The sequence below is a fragment of the Rhinoraja longicauda genome, chromosome 22 (genome assembly GCF_053455715.1).
Source record: "Rhinoraja longicauda isolate Sanriku21f chromosome 22, sRhiLon1.1, whole genome shotgun sequence".
Lineage (NCBI taxonomy): Eukaryota > Metazoa > Chordata > Chondrichthyes > Rajiformes > Arhynchobatidae > Rhinoraja > Rhinoraja longicauda.
Window position 1 is genome coordinate 14,377,293 of NC_135974.1, and position 26,804 is coordinate 14,404,096.

Sequence of the window (26,804 nt, forward strand, 5' to 3'; positions counted from 1 at the left end):
TTATTTCCCCATTTGTCAACACTTTCATTGGAATTCTGGATACATCATTCTGTTCTGCAACGTTGCAATTGAGATTCACACTATAGAAGTGTGTATTCTCGTCAATATACACAGTGCATATCATGGCTTCAGAATGTACCAAAGAGATCTCTAAACAATACATTAACCTTGAATGGACCAAGTGATTTGCCCAGGGTAGGGGGAATCAAGAACCAGAGGACATAGGTTTAAGGTGGGAGGAGAGAGATTTAAATGGAACCCGAGGGGCAACTTTTTCCACACAGAGGGCTGTGGGTGCATGAAATGAGCTGCCAGAGGAGGAGGTTAAGGCAGGGACTACAACAGCATTTAAAGGACACTTGGACGGGTACTTGGATGGGAATGGTTTAGAGGGATATGGGTGAAACATGGACAAACGAGACCGGCTTAGATGGACCATCTCAGTTGGCATGGATGAGTTGGGCCGAAGGGCCAGTTTCCGTTCTCTATGACTCTATAAAGTGCCAATGTAGAAAACACTGCAGCCAAATTATTCATGGCAATCAGGTGAAGACTAAATCATCAATTTCTTTGCATTATTGGCTGAGGGGTAAGTGTTGGCCAGAATGCCTTCCTTCCATTGAAAATTGCTATGTGGCACAGAGGTAGAGTTGCAGCCTTACAACGGCAGAGACCTGGATTCCATCCTGAACTACGGTTGCTGTCTGTATGGAGTTTGTACGTTCTCCCTGTGACTGCATGGGTTTTCTCCAGGTGCTCCGGTTTCCTCCCACATCCCAAAGACGTACCGGTTTGTAGGTTCATGGCTCATGAGCTGCCGGAAGAGGTAGTTGAGGCAGGTATTATCGCAACATTTATGAAACATTTGGATGGGTACATGGATAGGAGAGGTTTAGCGGGACTGTCATATGTTGAAAGACTGGATCGACTAGGCTTTTATACACTGGAATTTAGAAGGATGAGAGGAGATCTTATCGAAACATATAAGATTATTAAGGGGTTGGACACGTTAGAGGCAGGAAACATGTTCCCAATGTTGGGGGAGTCCACAACAAGGGGCCGCAGTTTAAGAATAAGGAGTAGGCCATTTAGAACTGAGATGAGGAAAATACTTTTTCAGTCAGAGAGTTGTGAATCTGTGGAATTCTCTGCCTCAGAAGGCAGTGGAGGCCAATTCTCTGAATGCATTCAAGAGAGAGCTAGATAGAGCTCTTAAGGATAGCGGAGTCAGGGGGTATGGGGAGAAGGCAGGAACGGGGTACTGATTGAGAATGATCAGCCATGATCACATTGAATGGCGGTGCTGGCTCGAAGGGCCGAATGGCCTCCTCCTGCACCTATTGTCTATTGTCTATTAGCAGGATCTGGGCCAAACGCAGGCAGGTGTAGATGGGGCATATTGGTGTAGTGGACACGATGCGTGGAAGGGCCTGTTTCCATGCTGTCTGACTTTTGGACCAGGTGAGGATCACAGATTCCCTTATGTTAAGATGTTATTCTTTTACCTATATTTAAAAAAATGTCTGCTTGCCATTTCTGATACAATGCTTCACACATCCATCTTGTCCTGTGCCAGGAACATAATATTCCCCATTGTGGAAATACGCACAGGGTTAGTGTCTGTCTCCAACATCCCACACAAATGACGAAGTGCAGCTTTCATAACTTTGATGACCTTGCAAAATTGCTTCCCGCCCCCACACAAACAACTTTTTCTTATATTGCTTCAAACATACGTGGGCGGATGTTTTGTGAAACCTGGCAGCAATAAATGATTAATTAGCACTTGAAAGAAAATCTGCTCTGAATGTTTAGCTGGCCAACAGGTCTGGTCTCAGGCACTGGGAATAAACTTAACCAGCAAAAGATAGTAATCTTCACCAGGTCCAGCCATTAAACAGAACCATGTACAGATGAATTAACATAACCAGGTGCAGGCAATAAAGTTAATCAGGTACGGGCAGTACAGTGCACAGTGGTAGAGTTGCTGCCTTACTTGGTACAGTTGCTGCCAGAGACCCAGGTTCAATCCTGACCTTGAGTGCTCTCTGTGTGGAGTTTGCACGCTCTCCCTGTGACCGCGTAGGTTTTCTCCGGGCGCTCCGGTTTCCTCCCACACTCCAAAGGCGTACAGGTTTGTAGGTTAATGGGCTTGTGTAAATTGACCTTAGTATGTAGGATAGAACCTACATACTAAGTACAGGTGATCGCTGGTCAGCGCGGACTCGGTGGGCTGAAGGACCTGCTTCCACGCTGTATCTCTAAGATCTAAAGTATAACCAGGTACAGGCAAATAAACATGGCCAGGTTCAAGGAATGGAGGCCGTGTCGTGGTTGCGTTGTTAATGGGGCAGGAAAACTAAAGTTAAAAAGGCAAGGGATACAGGAGTAGGAATGCTGGTGTAACTCAGCGGGTCAGGCAGCTTCTCTGGAGAAAATGGACATGGTGTTTCAGGTCGAGACCCTTCGTCAGATTATATTGGGGTTATTGATTTCAGCCTCTGGATGGGATACAAGGAACTGCAGATGCTGGTTTACAAAAAAAGACACAGAGTGCTGGAGTAACTCAGAGGGTCAGGCAGCATCTCTGACGTTTCAGGGACCCTGAATAAAGGTCGCCACCCGAAACTTCAATAATCCACGTTCTCCAGGGATGCTGCTTGAGCCGCTGAGCTACACCAGCACTTTGTGACCTACCCAGGGTGGGAAATCCCCATTAAATGCTAACTCTCCTCTCTCACTTTCAGTGGTGGAAGATGTTTGGGCAGCACAGTGGTGCAGCGGTAGAGTTGCTGCTTCGCAGGAGAACACGGATAGGTGACAGTTCACATTGGGAGTCTTCTTCAGACTCATGTCGAGATCCAAAACATCACCTATCCACGTTCTCCAGAGATGCTGCCTGACGTGCTGAGTTACTCCAGCAATTTGTGTCTTTTTGAGGTGAACAGGATAGGAAAGAGTGCATGGATTGGAAAGGATTAGGGGCATATATGAGCCAAACGCAAACAAATGGGACTGGCTCAGATGGTGCATCTTGGTCAACTCAGTGACTCAGAAGTTGTCCAATAGTCATTAAAAGGTTTGGTAAAGAGCTCTGGGAAAGGAAAGCTCCAGACATTACTTGGTCTGGTAGATGAGGTGACCAATGTGGTTTGATACCTTCCTCTCATGGGCACTGCCTCATCACTCATTTTTATCTGAACCGCCCATTAACGGCAGTAACAGGAATTACTGGCCACATTCTCACCCCAGGCCACTGTTCTAAAACTCCCACTCTTCATTTCAAATCGCTATAAAACCACCATTCTCTCTGTGACTTCTTCCAGCCCAATAGTCCTCTGTGATCTCTATGCTTCTTCAATACTGCACAATGACGCAGCTGGTAGAGCCGCTGCCTCACAGCACCAGAGACCGGGTTTGATCCTGACCACGGGTGCTGTCTGTGCGGAGTTTGCACGTTCTCCCCGTGACCACGAGGGTTTGCTCCAGGTGCTCCAGTTCCCTCCCACATCCCAAAGACGTGCAGGTTTGTGGGTTAATTGGCCTCTGTAAATTGCCCGCTGGTGTGTAGGGTGTAGATGCGAAAGAGGGATAACATAGAACTAGTGTGAACGGGGTGATCAATGGTCGCTGGGTACTCGGGGGGCCGAACGGCCTGTTTGCACGCCGTATTTCTAAACTAAACTAAATCTCTAATCCTTTTGATTTCACTGTGGACAGAAGCACCTTTACTTGTCCAGGATCCAAGCTCAGGATTTCAAAACCTATCATTACAATCGCTTCTTTCATCCTTTAATTAGTCCTTGTAACCGATCTCGTAATAGATCTTTAAACTTGCTCTGTCCTACTTTGTGTTTACCTTGTGATATTGAATAACAGGGCCATGTGGCGTGCTTGCTTCTGAAAACGTGCGACAGGTGCGCTGATATTCAGTTTGCAACATTCGTGAAGTCTTAAAGCTGGAAAAGCGTGAAGCTGGAAAAGAGGAGGGAAAAGACCAAGCCTGGCAAGTGATAGAACATAGAACAGTACAGCTTTGGCCCACAATGTATGTGCCGAACAATATGCCATCATCCAATTCCTCTGTAAAAGCCCTGACTTACTTTTTCCACCTTCATTGCAGGCAGTATTATTGTGTAATAATAATGCATTTTATTTATATAGCGCTTTTCATATACTCAAAGACGCTTTACAGAGATTTTGAGAACATAGGTAAATGAATAAATAGATAAATAAGTAAATAAATAAATGAACAGAGAAAGGAGACAGAAGGTGAGGTGACCTTCAGTGGTTGAAGGCAGTACTGAACAGGTGAGACTTCAGCGATGTTTTGAATGTGGTGAGTGTGGGGGAGTCTCTAACGGTTTGGGGTAGTGAGTTCCATAGGGTGGGAGCAGCGATGGAGAAAGCCCTGTCCCCCCAGGATCTGAGTTTAGTCCGGATGTGGGGGGATAGGAGATTGGCAGCGGCAGAGCGGAGGGTGCAGGTGGGAGTGTGCCTGTGGAGGAGGTCGGTCAGGTAGGATGGGGCCAGGTTATGGAGGGCTTTGTAGGTAATGAGGAGGATTTTGTACTGGATTCTCTGGGGGATGGGGAGCCAGTGGAGTTTATAAAGGACGGGGGTGATATGGTCACGGATCGAGGTGTGTGTGAGTGTAAATAGGTATATTCATATGATTGTAGGGGGGTGAGTGAGTATATATGTAGTTATATATGTATTTTAGGTATTAGTTATTGTAGATAATACTTGATAAATATTGATTAGGGAATGGGGGTAGGATTAAATAAGTTCACACTTCTTTCTACTCCGTCTCGCACATGTAAAGACGTTAAGTAATGGATGAAATTCTTTGTATTTCTTCTGTTTTTTTGTTTATTTTGTTTTTTTAATTGATGTCTTTTAACATGTACGAAATAAAATGATAGAAAGAAAGAAAGAAAGTAATTCCCAGATCAGAACCACGCTTTTTACAAATGTCTTTCCTCACATTCCCTATGCATCTGAATCCAAGATGGCGCCCAGGCCATGCGCGTCTGCCTGCTGATCCCAGAAGAGGTTCTACTATCATTCGTTACAATCCCTCCACCCTTTTAAATCTTTATTTCAATAGATTCCCTTTATCCTGTAACTGTACACTGTGGACGGCTTGATTGTGTTCATGTCTGGTCTTTCTGCTGACTGGATAGGACGCAACAAAAAAGCTTTTCACTGTACCTCAGTACACGTGACAATAATAAGCCAAACTAAATTCATCCATATCATGCCATTTCCCTGCCTATCCAATCGCCTCCACCATCAACCCCTCACCTCTGTGTAAAACACTTGCCCCCTCACATCTCCTTTGCACCTTGCCCCTCTCACCTTAAAACTACGCCCTCTAGTATTTGATTTTTTATCCTGGGAAATAGGTTCTGACTGTCTACCTTATCTACGCCTCTCAGAATTGTATATACTTCTACCAGGTCACCCCTCGACCTCTGGCATTCCAGAGAAAACAATCGCGCCTGTCCAATCTCTCCCTGTAGTTCATGCCCCCAAACCCAGGCATCACCCTGGTAAATCCCCTCTACACCCTTTCCAAAGCCACCACATCCTTTCTGCATCGGGGCAACCAGAACTGCACACAATACTCCAAATGTGGCCCAACTATAGTCTTTTCCAGCTTTCTCCCCTCCACTACAATCAGTCTGAAGAAGGGTCCCGATCGGAAAAGTCACCTGTCCGTTCCCTCCACAGAAGCTGCCTGACCTGCTGAGTTACTCCAGCACTTTGTGTTTTGCTCAAGATTCCAGCATCTGCAGTTCCTTTGTGTCTCCATGTATATATGTGGGCTGTCCTGTAAAATAAACCTTCGCGTCTATCAAGTGTCCCCTCAAACTCTGACGTTCCAGGCGTGCAGCGTTATTGAGGGCGTGCAGCGTAGGTTTACTAGGTTAATTCCCGGAATGGCGGGACTGTCCTATGTTGAAAGACAGGAGCGACTAGGTTTGTATACACTGGAATTTAGAAGGATGAGAGGGGATCTTATCGAAACGTATAAGATTATTAAGGGGTTGGACATGTTAGAGGCAGGAAACATGTTCCCAATGTTGGGGGAGTCCAGAACAAGGGGCCACAGTTTAAGAATAAGGGGTAGGCCATTTAGAACAGATATGAGGAAAAACTTTTTTAGTCAGAGAGTTGTGAATCTGTGGAATTCTCTGCCTCAGAAGGCAATGGAGGCTAATTCTCTGAATACATTAAAGAGAGAGCTAGATAGAGTTCTTAAGGATAGCGGAGTCAGGGGGTATGGGGAGAAAGCAGGAACGGGGTACTGATTGAGAATGATCAGCCATGATCACATTGAATGGCGGTGCTGGCTCGAAGGGCCGAATGGCCTACTCCTGCACCTATTGTCTATTGTCTATTGTCTAAAACAGTCCAGGTCTGTGCAACCTCTAATTGCAGCTGAAACCCTCTAATGTAGGCAGCATTCTGGTGAGTGTCCCCTGCACCCTCTCTCAAGCCTCCACATCCTCCCCGTTATAAGACGACCAGAGCTGCACCCGGTAATCCAAATGCAACCGAACCAAGGTCGACCAGTAAAGGGAACAGATGACTAGACTGTAGCTGCTCAAGAGGTTTGATGTCTGCTCACTGTTCAAAAGAAATGAAAGCACTTAACTTAATAGTGTGCAAAATTGATTAGGAAATTAACTTTCCGGATGAATCATCGCTGATGTTTCTGTCTGTCCTTTCTCTTGGCAGGAACCCTGCTGCGGAAAACATCCTGTGTCGTAAAACACCCACCTCGTGGTTTTTCCCATCGGATGGGCTGTCTGGAGTTAGTGGAATCGAGCGACAGGCTGGAGTTCAGAGCTGGGTGCAAACGTCAGCTTAGTTTAGTTTAGGAAGGAACTGCACCGAAGACCAATACAAAATGCTCAGCGGGTCAGGCAGCATCCCTGGAGGGAAGAAATGGGTGACGTTTGGGGAAGGGACCCGACCTGAAATGTCACAATAGACAATAGGTGCAGGAGGAGGCCATTCGGCCCTTCGAGCCAGCACTGCCATTCAATGTGATCATGGCTGATCATTCTCAATCAGTACCCCGTTCCTGCCTTCTCCCCATACCCCCTGACTCCGCTATCCTTAAGAGCTCTATCCAGCTCTCTCTTGAAAGCATTCAGAGAATTGGCCTCCACTGCCTTCTGAGGCAGAGAATTCCACAGATTCACAACTCTCTGACTGAAAAAGTTTTTCCTCATCTCATTTCTAAATGGCCTACCCCTTATTCTTAAACTGTGACCCCTTGTTCTGGACTCCCCTAACATTGGGAACATGTTTCCTGCCTTTAATGTGTCCAACCCATTCCTTCCCACCAGAGATGCTGCCAGACCCGCCGAGTTACTCCAGCATTTTGTGTCTATCTTTAGTTTAGTTTAATTTAAAGATACAGCGTGGAAATGGTCCATTTGGCCCACCGAGTCCGCGCCAACCAGCGGTCCCCACACACTTACACCATCATACACTAGGGACAGGTTTACTGAAGTCAATTAACATTGAAAATAGGTGCAGGAGGAGGCCATTTGGCCCTTCGAGCCAGCACCGCACGAAACCTGTACGTCTTTGGAGTGTGGGAGGAAACTGGAGCACCCGGGGGAAAACCCACGCGTACACAGGGAGAACGTACAAACTCCGTACAGACAGCGCCCGTAGTCAGGATTGAACCCGGGTATCTGGCGCTGTAAAGCAGCAACTCTACCGGTGCGCCACCGTGCCACTCCGTCCAAGGACTCCCACACACACGTCATGAAACAAAAAGCGAAGAAAAGAGAAAATACGCACATTCACACTCTTTTTAAATAAAGACCATATCCTCATTTCGGGCAGCTGAGCTTTCCGACATCCGAGAACGAGGGGGTTATTGTGAGAGAAGGGATTGAATCACTGCAGTTCAAAAGAATGAGAGGGGAATATCACTCAGACATAATGTGCAGGAAGGAACTGCATACGCTTACAATCCAGCAGAATGAACATTGATTTCTCTAACTTAAGTAACCCTTGTATTCCCTCGAAGGTATTTATTCACAAAATGCTGGAGTAACTCAGCAGGTCAGGCAGCATCTCAGGAGAGAAGGAATGGGTGACGTTTCGGGTCGAGACCCTTCTTCAGTGAGAGAGGGAATACCCTTGCATTCCCTCTCTCACTGCCCCCCCTATAGTCGTCCTACTAGTTTCACTGTCCTCCTAATTAAACTTTACTGGTTGTATGCCTCGTTGTCATCTTCCCCTCAGCTAACAATGAACCATTCTACATTTCCCTTCAACATTGTCCCCTTTGATCTGTCTTTTCACATCTGACCCTTCCATGTCTATCTCCCTCTCCCCTGACTCTCAGTCTGAAGAAGGGTCTCGACCCGAAGCGTCACCCACTCCCTCTCTCCAGAGATGCTGCCCGTCCCACTGAGTTACTCCAGCTTTTTGTGTCTGTCTTCTCCTGTATAAGATGGAACTGGTGTCACCCAGTGGTGTTTAGTTCATTTATATTCAACAACTGAGATACAGTCTTTGATGTGCATCAAAGGGTCTTCAGGTCAATCAATAGTTTGAACTCAATTGACAAATAAAGGAGATAGCAGTAGCATTTTGAATCTATCTTTTGTATAAACCAGCATCTGCAGTCCCTTGTTACTACAGTAAATGAAGTGTTCAGCTCTCACTTTCAACCTCTAGGTGATCCATAAGTGTCTACATGAGGGGAATGCCCAGTCTTTTACCTAGGGTAATGGTATCAAAAGCAAGAGGGCATAGGTTTAAGGATAGAGGGGAAAGATTTAATATGAACTAAGGGGTGGCATCCTTTTCACTCAGAGGGTGCTGGGTATATGGAACGAGCTGCCAGAGGAGGTAGTTGATATATATACGACAACAGCATTTAAAAGACACTTGGACCGGTACATGGGCAGGAAAGGTTTGCAAGGATATGGGCCAAATGGGACTAGTGTAGATGGGGGATCTTGGTTGGCACAGACGGGTTGGGCCGAAGGGCCTGCTTTAGCGCTCGATGGCTCGAAGTGCAGAATTTCATTATTTTAGATTTTATTTACAATTGATTGTTCAAAGCAGATGAATATGTTTTCTATAGTTCTTATCATCATTGGTGTCCATGCTTCATTCTGTGCTGTATGCCTCTATGACCCTAAATGGATATCCCACTCGGGCAGAATATATGTGTCCTCCTCAGACACTTGAGATCTTGTTGTTCCCCCCACCCCCTCCCTCCCTCCCCCCCAACACCTGGTTATGCCGCTGTGAAAAGTAGGTCAATGTTCATGGCTTCTCTGCAGTAATGATGTCTCTCTGGGCAGGTCACACACCACACCTCCCAACAGCTGACAACACTGTGACACCTTGTGTGGTTTAGTCGGTCCATGGAAAGTTGTCACTAAACAAACGGAAGCTCTGTAGTTTGGCTCTTTGACATTTGTCTCAAGACATTTTATTTTGAGATTGAAGCAGATTGAGAGAGTGTGGGGAGAGGGAGAGGGAGGGAGACACAGAGAGAGAGTGTGGGGGAGAGGGAGGGAGAGAGTGTGGGGGAGAGGGAGAGTGAGGGAGAGAGTGTGGGGGAGAGGGAGAGGGAGGGAGAGGGAGAGTGAGGGAGAGAGTGTGGGGGAGAGGGAGAGGGAGGGAGAGGGAGAGTGAGGGAGACAGAGTGTGGGGGAGAGGGAGAGTGAGGGAGAGAGAGAGAATGTGGGGAGAGGGAGAGTGAGAGAGAGTGGGGGGGAGAGGGAGAGGGAGGGAGAGAGTGTGGGGGAGAGAGAGTGTGTGGGGAGAGGGAGAGTGAGGGAGAGAGAGTGTGGGGAGAGGGAGAGGGAGGGAGAGAGTGTGGGGAGAGGGAGAGGGAGGGAGTGTGGGGGAGAGGGAGAGTGAGGGAGACAGAGTGTGGGGGAGAGGGAGAGTGAGGGAGAGAGAGAGAATGTGGGGAGAGGGAGAGTGAGAGAGAGTGGGGGGGAGAGGGAGAGGGAGGGAGAGAGTGTGGGGGAGAGAGAGTGTGTGGGGAGAGGGAGAGTGAGGGAGAGAGAGTGTGGGGAGAGGGAGAGGGAGGGAGAGAGTGTGGGGAGAGGGAGAGGGAGGGAGAGAGTGTGGGGGAGAGGGAGAGTGAGGGAGAGAGTGTGGGGGAGAGAGAGAGAGTGTGGGAGAGAGGGAGAGTGAGGGAGAGAGAGTGTGGGGGAGAGGGATAAAGGGAGAGGGGGAGGAGGAGGGAGGAGACAGAGAGAGTGAGGGAGACAGAGAGAAGGGGAAAGGGAAGAGAGAAGACTGTGAGAGAGATAGAGAGATAGAGAGATAGAGAGAGAGGGACAGAGAGACAGAGAGACGCAGACAGATACAGAGAGAGAGAGACTGAAACAAGGAACCCCAAATGCTAGATTACAAAAAAAGACAAGTGCTGGCGTAACTCAGCAGGACAGACAGCATCTCTGGAGAGAAGGTATGGGTGACGTTTCAGGTCGAGAAATCCCCTCCTCAACTTCCTCTGATCCCAGGGGAACACCCTCATTTCTCTGATCTGTCAATGAAGAAGGGTCTCAACCCGAAACGTCACCCATACCTTCTCTCCAGAGATGCTGCCTGTCCCGCTGAGTTACTCCAGCATTTTGCATCTACCTTCAATTTAAACCAGCATCTGCAGCTCTTTCCTACACTTCTTGTCTGGTTGTGCCTGTGCATGGTAAGGTTAATACTGAGTAGAGGAATATATCGAGTGAGAAGTGAGAACTGGAGAACATACAGTAGGTTTAAGGTGAGGGGGGAAAGATTTAAAAGGAACCTGAGGGGTAACCTTTCCACACAAAGGGTGGTGGGTGTATGGAATGAGCTGCCAGAGGAGATAGCTGAGGCATGTACTATTGCAACGTTTAAGAGACATCTTGTCAGGTACATGTGTAGGACAGTTTCGGAGGGCAATGAGCCAAACGCAGGCAGGTGGGACTAGTGTAGATGGGGCATGTCGGTCGGTGTGGGTAAGTTGGGCCGAAGGACCTGTTTCCACACAGTATGACTGTGGTTCCAGAGCAGGATGGAGGGGCTGAATGGCCTCTTCCTCTGCTTCTAGAACATCTTCACTCGCTGGGGCTCAGAGTGCACTGTTTAGTTTATTTTCATTTATTGACACATGTACTGAGGTACAGTGAAAAGCATTTTTGTTGCATGCTAACCAGTCAGCGGAAAGACTGTACATGATTACAATCAAGCCGTCCACAGCGTACAGATACAGGGTAAATGGAAATAATGTTCAGTGAGATAGTTAGAGCAAGAAAAGCTGCTGTTGGAGTAGAGGTTTAAGAGAGTGGAGTGATTGTAGTGAGTGATTGCAGGTCCAGTTCTGCGACCAGCACGCAGAGAGTCTTGTTAACACATACTTGTTAAAAGTGACAAAAAGCGGAGGCAAAATCCGCCGGTGGAAACACGTCACTTCGCCTGTTGACTTCAAAGTGCGCAGGGCTTGGTCTAATCGGAAAATGCAGCAAGACTGTCGGTGGTCAGACCTATAATCCCCAACAACTCTCACCAACTTCTACAGATGCACCATCAAAAGCATTTTATTGGGGATGCGTCACAGCGGGGTTTGGGAACAAGCTCCATCCAAGACCATAAGAGATTAACGAGAATTACGGACGCAGCCCAGACCATCACACACACCACCCTCCTTTCCATCGACACCATCTACACTTCACGTTGCCTCGGCAAGGCCACCAGCATAATCACGGACCAGTCTCACTCCGCTCGCACATCAGGCAAGAGGGATCATCGTGGAAACACACACCTCCAGATTCAGGGACAGTTTCTTCCCGGCTGTTAACAGGCAACTGAACCATCCTGTCACCAACTGGAGAGCGGTCCTGAGCTACCATCTACCTCATTGGAGACCCTCGGACTATCTTTAATGAGACTTTACCTTGCACTAAACGTTTTACCCTTTATCCTGTATCTGTACACGGTGGACACTTGATTGTAATCATGTATAGTCTTTTCGCTGACTGGCTAGCACGCAACATAAGTTTTTCACTGTACCTCGGTACATGTACATGGGCAGCACAGCAGTGCAGTGGTAGAGTTGCTGCCTTACAGCGCCAGTAACCCGGGTGTGACCCTGACTACGGGTGCTGTCTGTACGGAGTTTGTACGTTCTCCTCATTACCTCTGTGGCTTTTCTCCGAGTGCTCCGGTTTCCTCCCACACTCCAAAGATGTATAGGTTTGTAAACGTAAAATTGTCTCTAGTGTGTGTAGGATAACGTTAGTGTGCAGGGATCGCTGGTCAGCATGGACTCAGTGGGCCGAAGGGCCTGTTTCCATGCTGTATCTCTACACTGATCTAAAGTCCTATCTTCTGCCTGCCGGATTACTCCATCTATGTTCTATATTATACTGGACTCTGATGAGGAATTCACTTTGCGGACTGCTTGGCGAGGCCAACGGGTACTTCCCCAGGGCAACAGGCCAGGGTGTGCTGAAGAGAGTTCTTTGCATTCGCACTCTGAGCAGCTTCCAGGGCACAAGCCCATATAAAGCCTGTGGGCAGCTGGCATGGAGTGGCTGCCACTGTCTGCTGCCAGTGAAAGTATGGAGTCCTTCAACAGACCGGATGTGCCTCTGCCTATTTACACTGCTGGCCAAGTGCATATTTGCTGGATATCACCAAAGCCCCTGCCCGCACGATGATTTTTATTTTTAAACGCTCAATCCTTAACTAAAATAGAACTGTAGAATTTTACAGTGGAGCTGGTTGTTCAGTATAACTCAACAGAGCTATTCATAGTTCCCCTACTCCTTCCTTGCCTCTTTTAAAAATATTTGCTCAATTTTCCTTTTGGATAGGATCCTGCTTTCCTCAACAAAAAAAGACGCAGATTCCTGGAGTAACTCAGCAGGTCAGGCAGCATCTCTGGAGAACATGGGTCTGCTTTACTCACTCTTTCCATGTTATACACTGGTTCTATCTTATCCCACTTTCTCATCCACTCCCTACGCACCAGGGGCAATTTGCAGAGGGTTAGTTAACCAACAAACCCGCGCGTCTTTGGGATGTGGGAGGAAACCGGAGCACCCGGAGGAAACCCACGCGGTCACAGGGAGAGCGTGCAAACTCCGTACAGACAGCTCCTAGGTCAGGTAAAAACCTGGGTCTCTGGCGCTGTGAGGCAGCAGCTCTACCGTGCGCCACCCTAACGTAATACCGTCCTCTTCTGGAACAGCGCGTAGAGAGTTGACACATTTTGGCACCATCTTTGAAAAGTGGTAGAACTGCCTGGGTTCCACCCGAGAGGAGATACCAGCAGCCCATATTCCCAGCAACCCAGCCCACCTATCCCACTGCTCACCCAAACGTTCGATCATATCTACGAGGTGTGCACAAGCCACGCACTTGTAACTTGGCAAGGATGTTAATGTAGAATCTAACAATGTACTGGAGACTTCATGACATAAGCACCTGTCTTCTACCATTCTAATCATCTACACTTGGTTCATTTAAAGTGAGCCAATTAACCCTCCAGCAATGCTTTGATCGGCACTGGGCCTGTACTCGCTGAGTTTAGAAATATGAGGGGGGACCTAATTGAAACTTACCGAGTAGTGAAAGGCTCGGATACAGTGGAGTCAGAGAGGATGTTTCCACTAGTGGGAGGGTCTAGGACCAGAGGGCACAACCTCTGAATAAAAGGACTTACATTTAGAAAGGAGATAAGGAGGAATCTCTTTAGTAAGAGGGTGGTGACTCTGTGGAATTCATTGCCACGGGCCAAGTCATTGGGTATTTTCATAACGGATATTGATAGGTTCTTGATTAGTAAGGGTGTCAAAGGTTATGGGAGAATGAAGATGAGAGGGAGACAAGTCAGCCATGATTGAATGGTGGAGAAGACTTGATGTGCCAAATGGCCTATTCCTGCTCCTATGGCTTATGAACATGGGAGGAAACAAGAGCACCCAGGAGAAACCAATGCAGTTTCAGGGAAGATGTGCAAACTCCACTCAAGAGCGCTCTAAGTCAGCACATTGATCCCAGGACACCAGAGGTAGTGGGAGCAATACTCACCAGTTCAAAGCTCTGATCCCTGTTTGTTAACAAGCTTAGGGGTAAGACTGACGGGAGCTGCTTGTAAGTCTGCAGGAGGTTGGTATTAAGCCACTCTCGGAGAGTTACGAACAGTGAACCACTGGGCTTTTCTCCCAGCCAGTAACGTTTGCATTGGCTGACCTGTACAACTGGCAGAGGCACGGTGGCGCTGCGGTAGAGTTGCTGCATTACATCGCTAAAGGTCCGGGTTCGATCCTGACCACGGGTGCTGGCTGTGTGGAGTTTGTACGTTCTCCCCGGCACCTCATGGGTCTTCTCTTTCTCCAGGTGCTCCAGTATCCACCCGCTCCATGGTCCCACTACAGGTTTGTAGGTTACTTGGCTTCTGTAAATGGCCCTTAGTGTGCAGAATGGAACTAGTGTGCGGGTCGGCATGAACCCGGTGGGCCGAAGGGCCCGTTTCCACGCTGTATATCTAAATTAAATCATGCTAGTGATGACACAGTGGAAAATTATATTTGATTGCATGCGTCAAGTTGTCTGAACACTCAAACCAAAATTGTAAATTGATATAGAGATGCATTTCAGCAAATGCTAACCACAGAACTATTAAAAGCAAGAGGGTGAGAGAGATGACCACCGCCACAGGAAGTCATCTGAAAGCCTGGGCAAGATCAATATTTTTTCCTGTTTTGTTCTGTGGTTTTGTTCAAACTATATTTGGGTGGGTGGGGTCAGAAGGTGGGCATCTGTAAAGTAAACTGGAGGATTCCTCTAATCCTGGGACTTCGTCCACAGCCTGCAGCAACAGATTGCCAGAGAGATCAACAACCTCACCAGGACATCACCGACCCAGGATAACAGGCTTTAGTTTAGAGACCCAGCACAGAAACAGGCCCTTCGGCCCACCAAGTCTGTGCCGACCAGCGATCCCTGCACATTAACACTATCCGACGCGTACTAGGGACAATTTACAATTATACCAAGGCAATTAACCCTTCATCCTCCTGCACTCAAGGAATCGAGACCGAGCCTGCTCAACCTCTCCCTATATACTCAGGCCCTCGAGTCCTCTCAGCATCCTCGTAAAAAAGACACTTGGACAGATACAGAGCAAGGAAAGGTTTAGAGAGATGTGAGACCAACTTCGACGTGGCATTTTGGTCAGCATGGATGAGTTGGGTTGAAGGGCCTGTTTCCACGCTGTATAACGCTAGGGATCTCTATGAATTATGAACTTGCTAATGATGCCGCATCAGTTTAAAAAAAAAAATGATGGCCTTGCACTACTGGAGACTGGTGTTGAGGTTTAGAGTTTAAAGATACAGTCCACCAAGTCTGCGCCGACCAGCAATGTCCTGTACACTGACTAGTTCTATCCCACACACTAGGGACAATTTACTGAAGCCATGAACCTACAAACCGGTACGTCTTTGGGATGTGGGAGGAAACCGGAGCACCTGGAGAAAACCCATGCAGTCACAGGGAGAACGTACAAACTCCATACAGACAGCACCCGTAGCCAGGATGGAGCCCGGGACTCTGGCGCTGTGAGGCAGCAACTCTACCGCTGCACCACTGCAACATTAGGCAATGTACACGTTTACAAGAAAGCCACAGATTAAGATTTAATCAATGGTTATACAACAATCATTTGGCAGCTTTACTTCTATTGAACTTATTTAGGCATTGCAACTTTACCGATCTCACTGTGTAGTCTAACAGACATGGCTGTATGTATCCCTGTCTTTCAAGTTAGCTTGAATAAGTTCATGAACAGCAAATGTCACTAGGTGCTGTCTGCACCAGGAAATTAACACTTCGGTATTTGTTAGGTGCTTCTCAGAATACAAAAAAAATAATCCTTAAACACCACATCACTATCAGAATTATCCACTTTCAAGCCACTTTTCACCATTTGGATCGCTGAGTTTAAGAACCCTTTTGAAGGATTGCCAATACTTGGAGCCACTCTCATCGTAGTTTAGTTTGGAGATAGAACATGGAAACAGGCCCTTCAGCCCACGCAGATCATCGATCAACTGTTCAAACAAGTTGTGTTATCTCACTTTCTCACCCACTCCCTACTCTTTTTAAAAAAACACAATGTATAAGAAACATCTAGATGGGCACATTAATACGATAGATTTAGTGGGATATGGGCCAAATGCAGGCAGGAGGGACTAGAGTAGATGAGGCATGTTGGTTGGTGTGGGCAGGTTGGGCTGAAGGCCCTTTCACACTGTATAACTCTATGAATTTTGCACAAATCTGATTGTGCTGATGTCTAGTGAGGTTTTTACTGAACTGTATGTAAAAAAGGAATTTCACAGTACCTACATATATGACATTAATACGATAGATTATCGAAACGTATAAGATTATTATGGGGTTGGACACATTAGAGGCAGGAAACATGTTCCCAATGTTGGGGGAGTCCAGAACCAGGGACCACAGTTTAAGAATAAGGGGTAGGCCATTTAGAACAGAGATGAGGAAAAACTTTTTCAGTCAGAGAGTTGTGAATCTGTGGAATTCTCTGCCTCAGAGGGCATTGGAGGCCAATTCTCTGAATACATTCAAGAGAGAGCTAGAGAGAGCTCTTAAGGATAGCGGAGTCAGGGGGTATGGGGAGAAAGCAGGAACGGGGTACTGATTGGGAATGATCAGCCATGATCACATTGAATGGCGGTGCTGGCTTGAAGGGCCGAATGGCCTACTCCTGCACCTATTGTCTATTGTCTATTGACAATAAAGTACCATTTAACCACACTAGGGACAATTTACAGAAGACAATTAATCTACAAACCTGCACGTCTTTGGGATGTGGAAGGAAATCGGAGCACCCAAAGGAAATCTACAGTCACAGGGAGAAGGTACAAACTCTGTACAGATAGCACCCGTGGTCAGGAACAAACACAGGTCGACAGCGCTGTGAGGCAGCAACTCTACCAGCTGCGTGACTGTGCTGCCCCGTCGCCTTGAACTTGAAAAGATTAAGACATCTTACCTCAGCTCAGAACGGTTACTCTATAAAACCAGCCACCTGTGCCCCACTTACAAGCAACACAGGGGGAAAAACACCAATGCAAATGCTTAATCCACAATTCAACAGAAATAAAATGTACAATTCTGGTAAAACTGAAATAATCAGGGTAGCATACAGGCAATCAAGTAGATCGTGTGCAGTGACATATTTAGTTTCTCCACCAGAATTTAGAAGATGCCAGCTTGCCAATAAATATAGAAACAAAGAACTACAGCTGCTGGTTTAGCAAGGAAAGGCACAAAGTGCTGGAGTAACTCAGTGTCAGGCAGCATCCCTGGAGAACATGGATAGGTGACGTTTCGGGTCGGGACCCTTCTTCAGATTCGTTGCAGGGATTGGGCGGGGGGGGGGAGGGGAGATTGCCATTAAACATAGTTGCTTTGCACTTGAAAAGAAGCATCATTAAGATGTAGGTGATGATAACAAAATTGGGCAAAAAATGATCTTGAGGTAACATGGTGAGCCACCGTGGATTGTTTGGTACAGAGCTATTGAGTAGGGCATTATAGAATATACAGCGCATTCCCTGGTTAAGCATCATCTGTCTTAGAGAAATCAGACCTTATGCAACTTTAGGACCCTGCAGCATGGTAACAGGACCTTTGGCCCAACTTATCCATGCCAACCAAGATGCCATATTTAAGCTATTCCCATTTACCTGCATTTGGCCCATATTTTCTCTAACCCTTTTCTATCCATCTACCCACCCAAGTGCCTTTTAAATGCTGTTGTAATATCTACCTCAACTACCTCCTCCGGCAGCTCGTTCCATATACCCACCAGCCTGAGTGGAAAAAGGTGCCTCAGGTTTGTATTAAATCTTGCCCCTCTCACCTTCAACCTATGCCCTCTTGTTTTTGATTCCCTTAGCCCGTGTAAAAGACTCTGCATTCCCCCCCATTTGTTCCCCTTACGATTCCATAGACCTCTAAACAATCACCCCCACAACCTCCTGCTGTCCAAGGAATAAAGCCTCCCAGCGTAGGTTTACTAGGTTAGTTTTATTTTTACACAGCGGGTGATGGGGGCCGGGAACACATTGCCAGGTGGTGGTGGAAGCAGATACCATAGTGGGGTTTAAACGACATTTAGATAGGCACATGAAAGTGCAGGGAATAGAAGTTTATGGATCACGTGCAGGCAGATGAGATCAGTTCAGCTCGGTATCATGGTCGACACAAACAGGGCGTGCAGCGTAGGTTTACCAGGTTAATTCCCGGAAAGGCCGGACGGTCATATGTTGAAAGACTGGAGTGACTAGGCTTGTATACACTGGAATTTAGAAGGATGAGAGGGGATCTTATCGAAACGTATAAGATTATTAAGGGGTTGGACATGTTAGAGACAGGAAACATGTTCCCAATGTTGGGGGAGCCCAGAACAAGGGGCCACAGTTTAAGAATAAGGGGTAGGCCATTTAAAACTGAGATGCAGAAAAAAAATTCAGTCAGAGAGTTGTGAATCTGTGGAATTCTCTTCCTCAGAAGGCAGTGGAGGCCAATTCTCTGAATGCATTCAAGAGAGAGCTAGATAGAGCTCTTAAGGATAGCGGAGTCAGGGGGTATGGGGAGAAGGCAGGAACGGGTCACTGATTGAGAATGATCAGCCATGATCAGGTATGACGTACAGGTATGTAGGTTAATTGGCTGGGTAAATGTTAAAAAAAATTAAAAAAATTGTCCCTAGTGGGTGTAGGATAGTGTTAATGTACGGGGATCGCTGGGCGGCACGGACTTGGTGGGTCGAAAAGGCCTGTTTCCGGCTGTATGTGTATGGTATGGTATCACATTGAATGGCGGTACTGGCTCGAAGGGCCGAATGGCCTCCTCCTGCACCTATTGTCTATAACTTTGAAAGGTTTTTTACAAACTTGTAATAATGATAAAAATGTTACGCGTTATGGAGTAATGACTGGATAAAGCATCTGTCCCACTGGTTTAATTATGGGTAGTGCTAGGGTGAGGCGATCATTGAATGAAATGAAAGAGATAAGTATCTGTAGAGTGATGCAATATAAATAACCACAGAAAATGGACCTCTCTGATTTACGGTGAAATGGAATCACAGACTATTCTCAGGAATGGAACCCTCATTGATTGAATGAGAGAGACTCACTTCATCCCAGACTCCATGCTGACCATCGATCACCCATTCACACTAGTTCTATGTTTCCCCGCTTTCTTGTAACCCCACGAGTCGCCCGCAAGAGGAATAGTCCTTGCTACAACCACCTTGTCAAGATACAAGCTCATTTCATTGATTGATTGGAAGACAAGAGCATGGAATCAGGCCCTTGGGCCCACCCAGGTCCACGTCGCCCATCAATCCCTCTTTCGCATCCACTCCCTACACACTAGCGGACATTTTACAGAATTAATCTACAAACGGGCACGTTGTTGGGACACAGGAGGAAACTGAAGCACCCAGGAGAAAATCTTCACGGTCACAGGTAGAACATGCAAACCTCACACAAGATATAGCACCCAAGGTCATGATTGGACCCGATTCTCAGACACTGTGAGGCAGCAGCACTGCCCGCTGCATCACTGTGAGGCAGCAGCACTGCCCGCTGCATCACTGTGAGACAGCAGCACTGCCCGCTGCATCACCGTGCCTCCCTTAACCCTTAAAACCTCTCCGTTTTTTTTCAAATCCGAAATGTCGTCTGTACGTTTCCCTCCACAGAAGCTGCTGAATTCCTCCAGTACTTTGTTTTCTTAAGTCTTGGCCTTGAATATACTCAGAACTGAGCATTTACAGCCCTCTAGTGGTCAAGAAACAGGCAGTTCGGTGAAAATGAAAATACCTACGGATGTTACAAATCTGAAATAAAAACAGAAAATGCTGATTAACTCAGCAAGTCAGGCAGCATCTGTGGAGAGAGAAGCAGCCGACATATCAGGACATAGACTCCTCATCAGAACAAATGTTAGTCTTTGTAAGTGGCAGAGTCTCAGTGTTCAAGAGTTAGAAGTGTCGCCCGCACAATAAACCATTACGATAAACCGTTTCTCTTTCCACAGATGCTGCCTGATCTACTGAGTTTTTCCTGCATTTTGTGTTTTTATTTCCAGTCAGTTTATTGAACAGCGTAGGCTGGGCCACACAAAAAGGTTTTGTTTAGTTTAGAAGTACAGCATGGAAACAGACCCTTCAGCTCACCGATTCCACCGGACCCATCATCCATCCACCCATGGACACTAGTTCAATGTCTTTCACATCTTCATGCTACACACTAGGGGCAATTTACAGAGGGCCAATTAACCTACAATCCGGCACGTCTTTAAGATGTGGGGGAAAACCGTAGCACCCAGAGGAGACCCACGAGGTCACAGGGAGAACGTGCAAACTCCACACAGACAGCATCCGAGGTCAGGATCCAACCCGGGCCTCTGGCGGCTTGATGCAGTGGCTCTACCCGCTGTGCCACTGTTGAGAAATGGCATTTTGTACATTTTATAATTTTTTATACATTTCGGTTTCACCATGTAGAAATGACTGCTGTGTTTATACATAGTCCCCCCCATTTCAGGGAACCATAATGTTTGGGACACACGGCTTCACATGTCTTTGTAAATTGCTCAGGTGTGTTTAATTGCCTCCGTAATGCAAGTATAAGAGAGCTCTCAGCACCTACTCTTTCCTCCAGTCTTTCTATCACCTTTGGAAACTTTTACTGCTGTTTATCAACACGAGTTATGCCAATGAAAGTCAAAGAAGCCATTATGAGACTGAGAAACAAGAATAAAACTGTTAAGAGACATCAGCCAAACCTTAGGCTTAGCAAATCAACTGTTTGGAACATCACTAATGGCTGGGTAATCATGTATAGTCTTACCGCCGACTGGTTAGCACGCAACAAAATGATTTTCACTGCACCTCAGTACACGTGACAATAAACTAAACTAAACCAAGAGTCTGTGACCTGAATCACGATGAGTTAACCGCTTCAGGACTGCAGGATCCAAAGTTGCACCGGGAGTCCCCAAATTACCAGGCCCAGCACCCCTCCACTTAGTGCACATGGTGGCACAGCGTCAGAGACCTGGGTTTGATTCTGCCGATGGGTGCTGTCTGTACGGAGATTGTACGTTCTCCCTGTGACCGCGTTGGTTTTTCCCGGGTGCTCCATTTTTCTCCAACACTCCAAAGACGTACAGGTTTGTAGGTTAATTGGCTTTGGTAAATTGTAAATGATCCCTGGTGTGTAAGATAGTGTTAGTGTACGGGGTGATCACTGGTCGATGTGAACGCCGTGGACCAAAGGGGCTGTTTCTGCACTGTATCTCTAAACTTAACTAAACTAGTAGGAAAGAACAGCAGATGCTGGTTTAAATCGAAGGTAGACATAAAATGCTGGAGTAACTCAGCGGGACAGGCAGCATCTCTGGAGAGAAGGAATGGGTGATGTTTCGGGTCGAGACCCTTCTTCAGACTGATCTTCAGTTTGAAGAAGGGACCCGACCCGAATCAGTGCTGCCTGTCCCACTGAGTTACTCCAGCATTTTGTGTCTACCTTTAACTAAACTAATGCTCCTGGACTGCCTTGCCTGACCTTGTCACACCCATCCCTGCCTTGCCCACACGCCAGTAGTGTTTACCATTCAAAATAAAACAGCAACAAAGATCGACACAAGGATTTAAGAAAGTACTAAATTCTTTACAATGCTTTTCCAGCCCCCCTCCCTCCCCCCCCCCCCCACCTCTCTTGGACAATCACGCTCTCCGATGATATCCAACGACACTGGGTGTTCGAGCAACACAGAACCAGCAGGGGGCGTGCGGATGGGCGGCGATCATAGGGCCTCGTCTTCCCCTCGACCGCGAGTCAAAGCTGCAAACCGGGGGCCAGCTCCCTCTCGTTAACGCCGCGGAACTCCACGAGAGGGCTCAAGAACTGACGCAAAACGTAGACAGACAGAATAAAAAGTACAAACACGAGTCCGGATTTGTCGGCATTAAATGCAGATCCAAGTGGCTTCCGTTTACTGGCGTGGGCGTACGTGGGCAGGGTTGGCGATGGTGGGGTCCCCTGGGCCATGGGATGTCCGACCCCCCTCCCCCCGCCAGGCAGCAGCCTCTGGTCGAGGGAGCGTCCGCCACCGTTAGAGGCACTGCTCACACGGGACAGTAGGAGGCGATCTGCTGCACCTTGCCCAAGTCCGCAAGCAGCTGCTTCATCCTGTTCTTGAGTTGAGGCAGCCTTGCCAATGGATCCGGGGGTTCCAGCTCGCCGGAGTAGTCCAGCCAGCTCTCCAGAACTAGAGGGACAAACAAAGGAGATGGAATTACACACAAGGAAGAGCTTGCAGCAGCCGTGAACTAGTGCGGTGCGGCGGTAGAGTTACTGCCTTACAGCGCCAGGGACACGGGTTTGATCCCGACTTCGGTGTTGTCTGTACGGAGTTTGAACATGCTCCCTGTGATCGTGTGGGTTTTCTCCGGGTGCTCTGGTTTCCCCCCACACTCCAAAGACGTACAGGTTTGTAGGTTCATTGGTTAAATTGTCCCTAGTGTGTAGGATAGTGCTGGTGTACGCATGATTGCTGGTCAGCATGGACTGAGTGGGCCGAAGGGCCTGTTTCTGGGCTGTTTCTCTAAAGTCTATTCATTTAGTTCAGCTATATCTATCCACATATGTCGCTTGGGTAACTTCAAGTAACCTCTGCATTTTCTCTTCCCTCCCCCCAGTCGTCCTACTAGGTCCTCTGTTTTGATCCCTGCATCCCTGTGTTATCAACTCTTCCCCAACCTACAATGGGCCATTATGGACTCCACCCTTCCTTGGTCATCTGCTGCTGGTCCCGATTTATTCTGGCCTTTTTTCACCTCCAGTTACCCCCTCCCCACCCCCCCCCCCCCCCCCCCCCCCCCCCCCCAACCCCCTCTACTTTCAGTATGAAGAAGGGTTCTGAACGTCACCCAGCTCCACAGATGCTGCCCACGCCGACCGACTTGCCTCATCTACACTAGTCCCACCTGGCTGCGTTTGGCCCCTATCCCTCTAAACCTATCCTATCCAAAGAAACAACATGAAAAGAGGCCCTTCAGCCCATGCTGCACAGCCATCACCCATTCACACTAGTTCTATGGTCACCTCACTTTCGCATCCACTCCTACCAGCCCACATGTTGTTGGAGTGTGGGAGGAGACCAGAGCACCCGGAGAAAACCCACGCAGTCACAGGGAGAACGTCAAACTCCACAGTCAGCACTCGAGGTCCGGGTCTCTGCGACTGTGAGGCAGCAACTCTACCGCTGCTCCATTGTGCATCCTGTTTTTTAAAGACCAGCCCCTTATCTTGTAATCTCCCCACTCAAGTCTTGCCCAATGAGTGAACACATCTCTGTAAGCATCCCAAGAAGACCTGGTCCTGTCTCATTCACCGACACTGTGGGGCAAACGGACCAGAGGAAACACCTCACCCGCCCCACTCGCGTGTTTCCCTGTTGATTGGGGAGTGTAGGAGAATAACTGCAGATGCTGGTACAAATCGAAGGAATCACAAAATGCTGGAGTAACTCAGCAGGTCAGGCAGCATCTCAGGAGAGAAGGAATGGGTGACGTTTCGGGTTGATTGGGGAGGATCAGCCACACCCCCCACTCTCTCTCCCACCCACACTGTACAGAGAGGGTGGTGGGTATATGGACCGGGCTGCCAGAGGAGGTAGATGAAGCAGGTACTACAAACAGCATGTCAAAGACATTTGGACAGGTAGTGTGTAGAAAGGAACTGTAGATGCTCGTTTATAACGAAAATAGACACAGTGCTGGAGTAACTCAGCGGGTCAGGAAGCATCTCTGGAGAAAATGATGGGAGACGTTTCAGGTCGGAATCTACTGCTGACCCTTTGGACAGATACACGAATAGGAAAGGTTTAGATGGATATGGGCCAAACGTGGGCAGGTGGGATGAGCTTAGATGGAGCATCTTGGTGGACATGGGCAAGTTGGGCCAAGGGACCCGTTTCCGAGCTGCAAGGCCCGAGGATAAGAGATTTCGGGAGGAGTTGAAGATTTTTTTTTCACCCAGGTATCTGAAACCGGGAATAGACAATAGGTGCAGGAGGAGGCCATTCGGCCCTTCGAGCCAGCACCGCCATTCAATGTGATCATGGCTGATCATTCTCAATCAGTACCCCGTTCCTGCCTTCTCCTCATACCCCCCTGACTCCGCTATCCTTAAGAGCTCTATCTAGCTCTCTCTTGAATGCATTCAGAGAATTGGCCTCCGCTGCCTTCTGAGGCAGAGAATTCCACAGATTCACAACTCTCTGACTGAAAAAGTTTTACCTCATCACTAGCTGAGGTGGTGATAGTAAATCATGAGAGGAACAGATTGGGTGAATGTACGGAATATTTTACCCAGGGTAGGGAAATCAAAAACAAGAGGACATATGTGCAAGATTTAATACAAACCCGAGGGGCAACCTTTTCCACTCAGAGGGCAGCGGCGGGCGGGTAGGTGTATGGAATGAGCTGCCAGCGGAGGGAGTTGAGGCAGGTGCTATAACAGCATTTAAATGACATTTGGACAGGTACATGGATGATAACGGTTTAGATGGATTAGGTGGGACTAGCCTATGACCATGACTCACCATCCAGCTCTCTCTCGATGAATTCCATCCTGTGACAGGCCTCGTCCTGGAGAGACTCCACGTGTGCCAGCAGGTTGACTTGCCACTGCAGCTTGGAGTCACCCGCTCCCCCTTCCTCCCCCTGCCTCGGCCCACGGCTCTCCTGCTCACCCTGAGGCTCAGCTACCGGCCCACTGCCAAGGACCTGACAGGAGGGAGAGGGGGAAGAGAGGGAGAGGGGAAGAGAGGGAGAGAGGAAGAGAAGGAGAGGGGGATGGAGAAGGAGAGGGGGAAGAGAGGGAGAGGGGGAAGAGAGGGAGAGGGGAAGAGAGGGAGAGGGGGAAGAGAGGGAGAGAGGGAAGAGAAGGAGAGGGGGATGGAGAGGAGAGGGGGAAGAGAGGGAGAGGGGGAAGAGAGGGAGAGGGGGAAGAGAGGGAGAGGGATGGAGAGGGAGAGAGGGGTGGAGAGGGAGAGGGGGAAGAGGAGAGGGAGGTGGAGAGGGAGAGGGGGGAGGCGAAGAGAGGAGCGGGGGAAGAGAGGGAGAGGGGGAAGAGAGGGAGAGGGAGAAGATAGGGAGAGGGGGGGAGGGGAAGAGAGGGAGAGGGGAAGAGAGGGAGAGGGGAAGAGAGGGAGAGGGGAAGAGAGGGAGAGGGGGAAGAGAGGGAGAGGGGGAAGAGAGGGAGAGGGGGAAGAGAGGGAGAGGGGGGAATAGGGGGAAGAAGGGAGAGGGGAAGAGAGGGAGAGGGGGAAGAGAGGGCGAGGGGGAAGAGAGGGAGGGGGGGAAGAGAGGGAGGGGGAAGAGAGGGAGAGGGGGAAGAGTGAGAAAGGGAGGGAGAGGGTGGGAGAGGGAGAGGGAGTGGGAGAAGACAGGGAGAGGGAGGGAGAGGGAGAGGGCGGGAGAGGGGCAGAGAGAGGGAGGGGCAACGAAAGAGGGGCAGGTTAGTTAGCTTTGGTAAAATTGTGAATCATTCCTAGTGTGTGGGACATTGTGAGTGTATGGGGATCGCTAGTTTCTGCAGACTCAGTGGGCCGAAGGGCCTGTTTTTGTGCTGTATCTCTAACGTCTACAGATGGTCTTGGCATCCTGTCCGGCGTTGATGTGGTCTGAAGGGCCTTTATCTGTGGTGTACCTGTGTTGTATGCTGCAGCTCTATCAGCTGCCCTGCTCTAAACTAGTGCCTCTTGTGAGTCTTGAACTCATGACCGTCACATTATGAGGCCCCTGCCGGGGTTCCGGCAGCATATCGTGGCCAATACCTTCTGAGGTCGCAGCCGAGGAACGGGGACTCGAAGGTTTGGCAGACCAGGAGGGAGCCGCTGTAGACATCGGCCGCGAGGATCAGGGGCCGGGAGGAGGGTGATGCGGGGTCGGCTGCAGGAGTTGCCCCAGGACATAAAGAGGCCGGGCGGGGAGAGGAACGATCTGGTCGAAGGTGACGAAGGGAGGCCCTGCAGGAGCCTGGGGCTTGCCTGGATAGGGAACTGCTCCTGTGGACCCAGCGTGCGGGCGGACGGGACACTGGACTTTGGAAATGGCCACAAAACATGGCGGTGCCCGCGTGCTAAGTTGTGCAAAAGGGATCCCACTGTGTAGTTGCACACGTGACAGATAAAGCACAGTGGAACTAAATCACACTCCTAACAATGGCAGGAACAATTTGCTGCTTTTAAAAGTGCGGGAGTGGAAGTTAGGAATCAACACAGGGACCATGGGTGACATTGGGGATCATTCCCCAGACAACATCAGTTTGGAACAGGGACAAACAGGAGATTAAAAAAAGGATGCAAAGTTACATCTTTGCACAGTTGCAAAAAAAAGATGCAAATAGCAATTTCCACAACCCAGGTTTATCCCAATGTACTCTGTAGCCAACAACAGCGGCACAGTGGCGCAGCAGTACAGCTGCGGCCTTACAACGCCAGAGACCCGAGTTCGATCCCAGCTACGGGTGCTGTCTGTGCGGAGTGTGCACATTCTCCCGCAGGTTACCTCCCACATTCCAAAGATGTGCAGGTTTGGAGGTCACGGTAGCGCAGCGGTAGAGTTGCTGCTTTACAACGAATGCAGCGCCGGAGACTCAGGTTCGATCCTGACTACGGGTGCTGCACTGTAA

General features: G+C 48.5%; 1 protein-coding gene across 11 annotated transcripts in view; it reads right to left on the minus strand.

Moving 5' to 3' along the window:
- Positions 1-21,601: 21,601 nt before the first annotated feature.
- The window catches only part of LOC144604409 (PHD finger protein 20-like), a 57,252-nt gene continuing 52,049 nt past the window's right edge, over positions 21,602-26,804 (minus strand). For 9 of the 11 annotated variants that reach the window (XM_078418785.1, XM_078418795.1, XM_078418787.1 and 6 more), the window contains 2 exons: positions 24,712-24,895; positions 21,602-22,374 (listed from right to left, as the gene is read on the minus strand). In XM_078418785.1, coding sequence (XP_078274911.1) covers positions 22,232-22,374; positions 24,712-24,895 — 327 coding nt within the window. In that variant the 3' untranslated portion in view covers positions 21,602-22,231. The remainder of the gene's footprint in view (positions 22,375-24,711; positions 24,896-26,804) is intronic. The other 2 variants (XM_078418786.1, XM_078418790.1) reach the window with 2 other exon arrangements.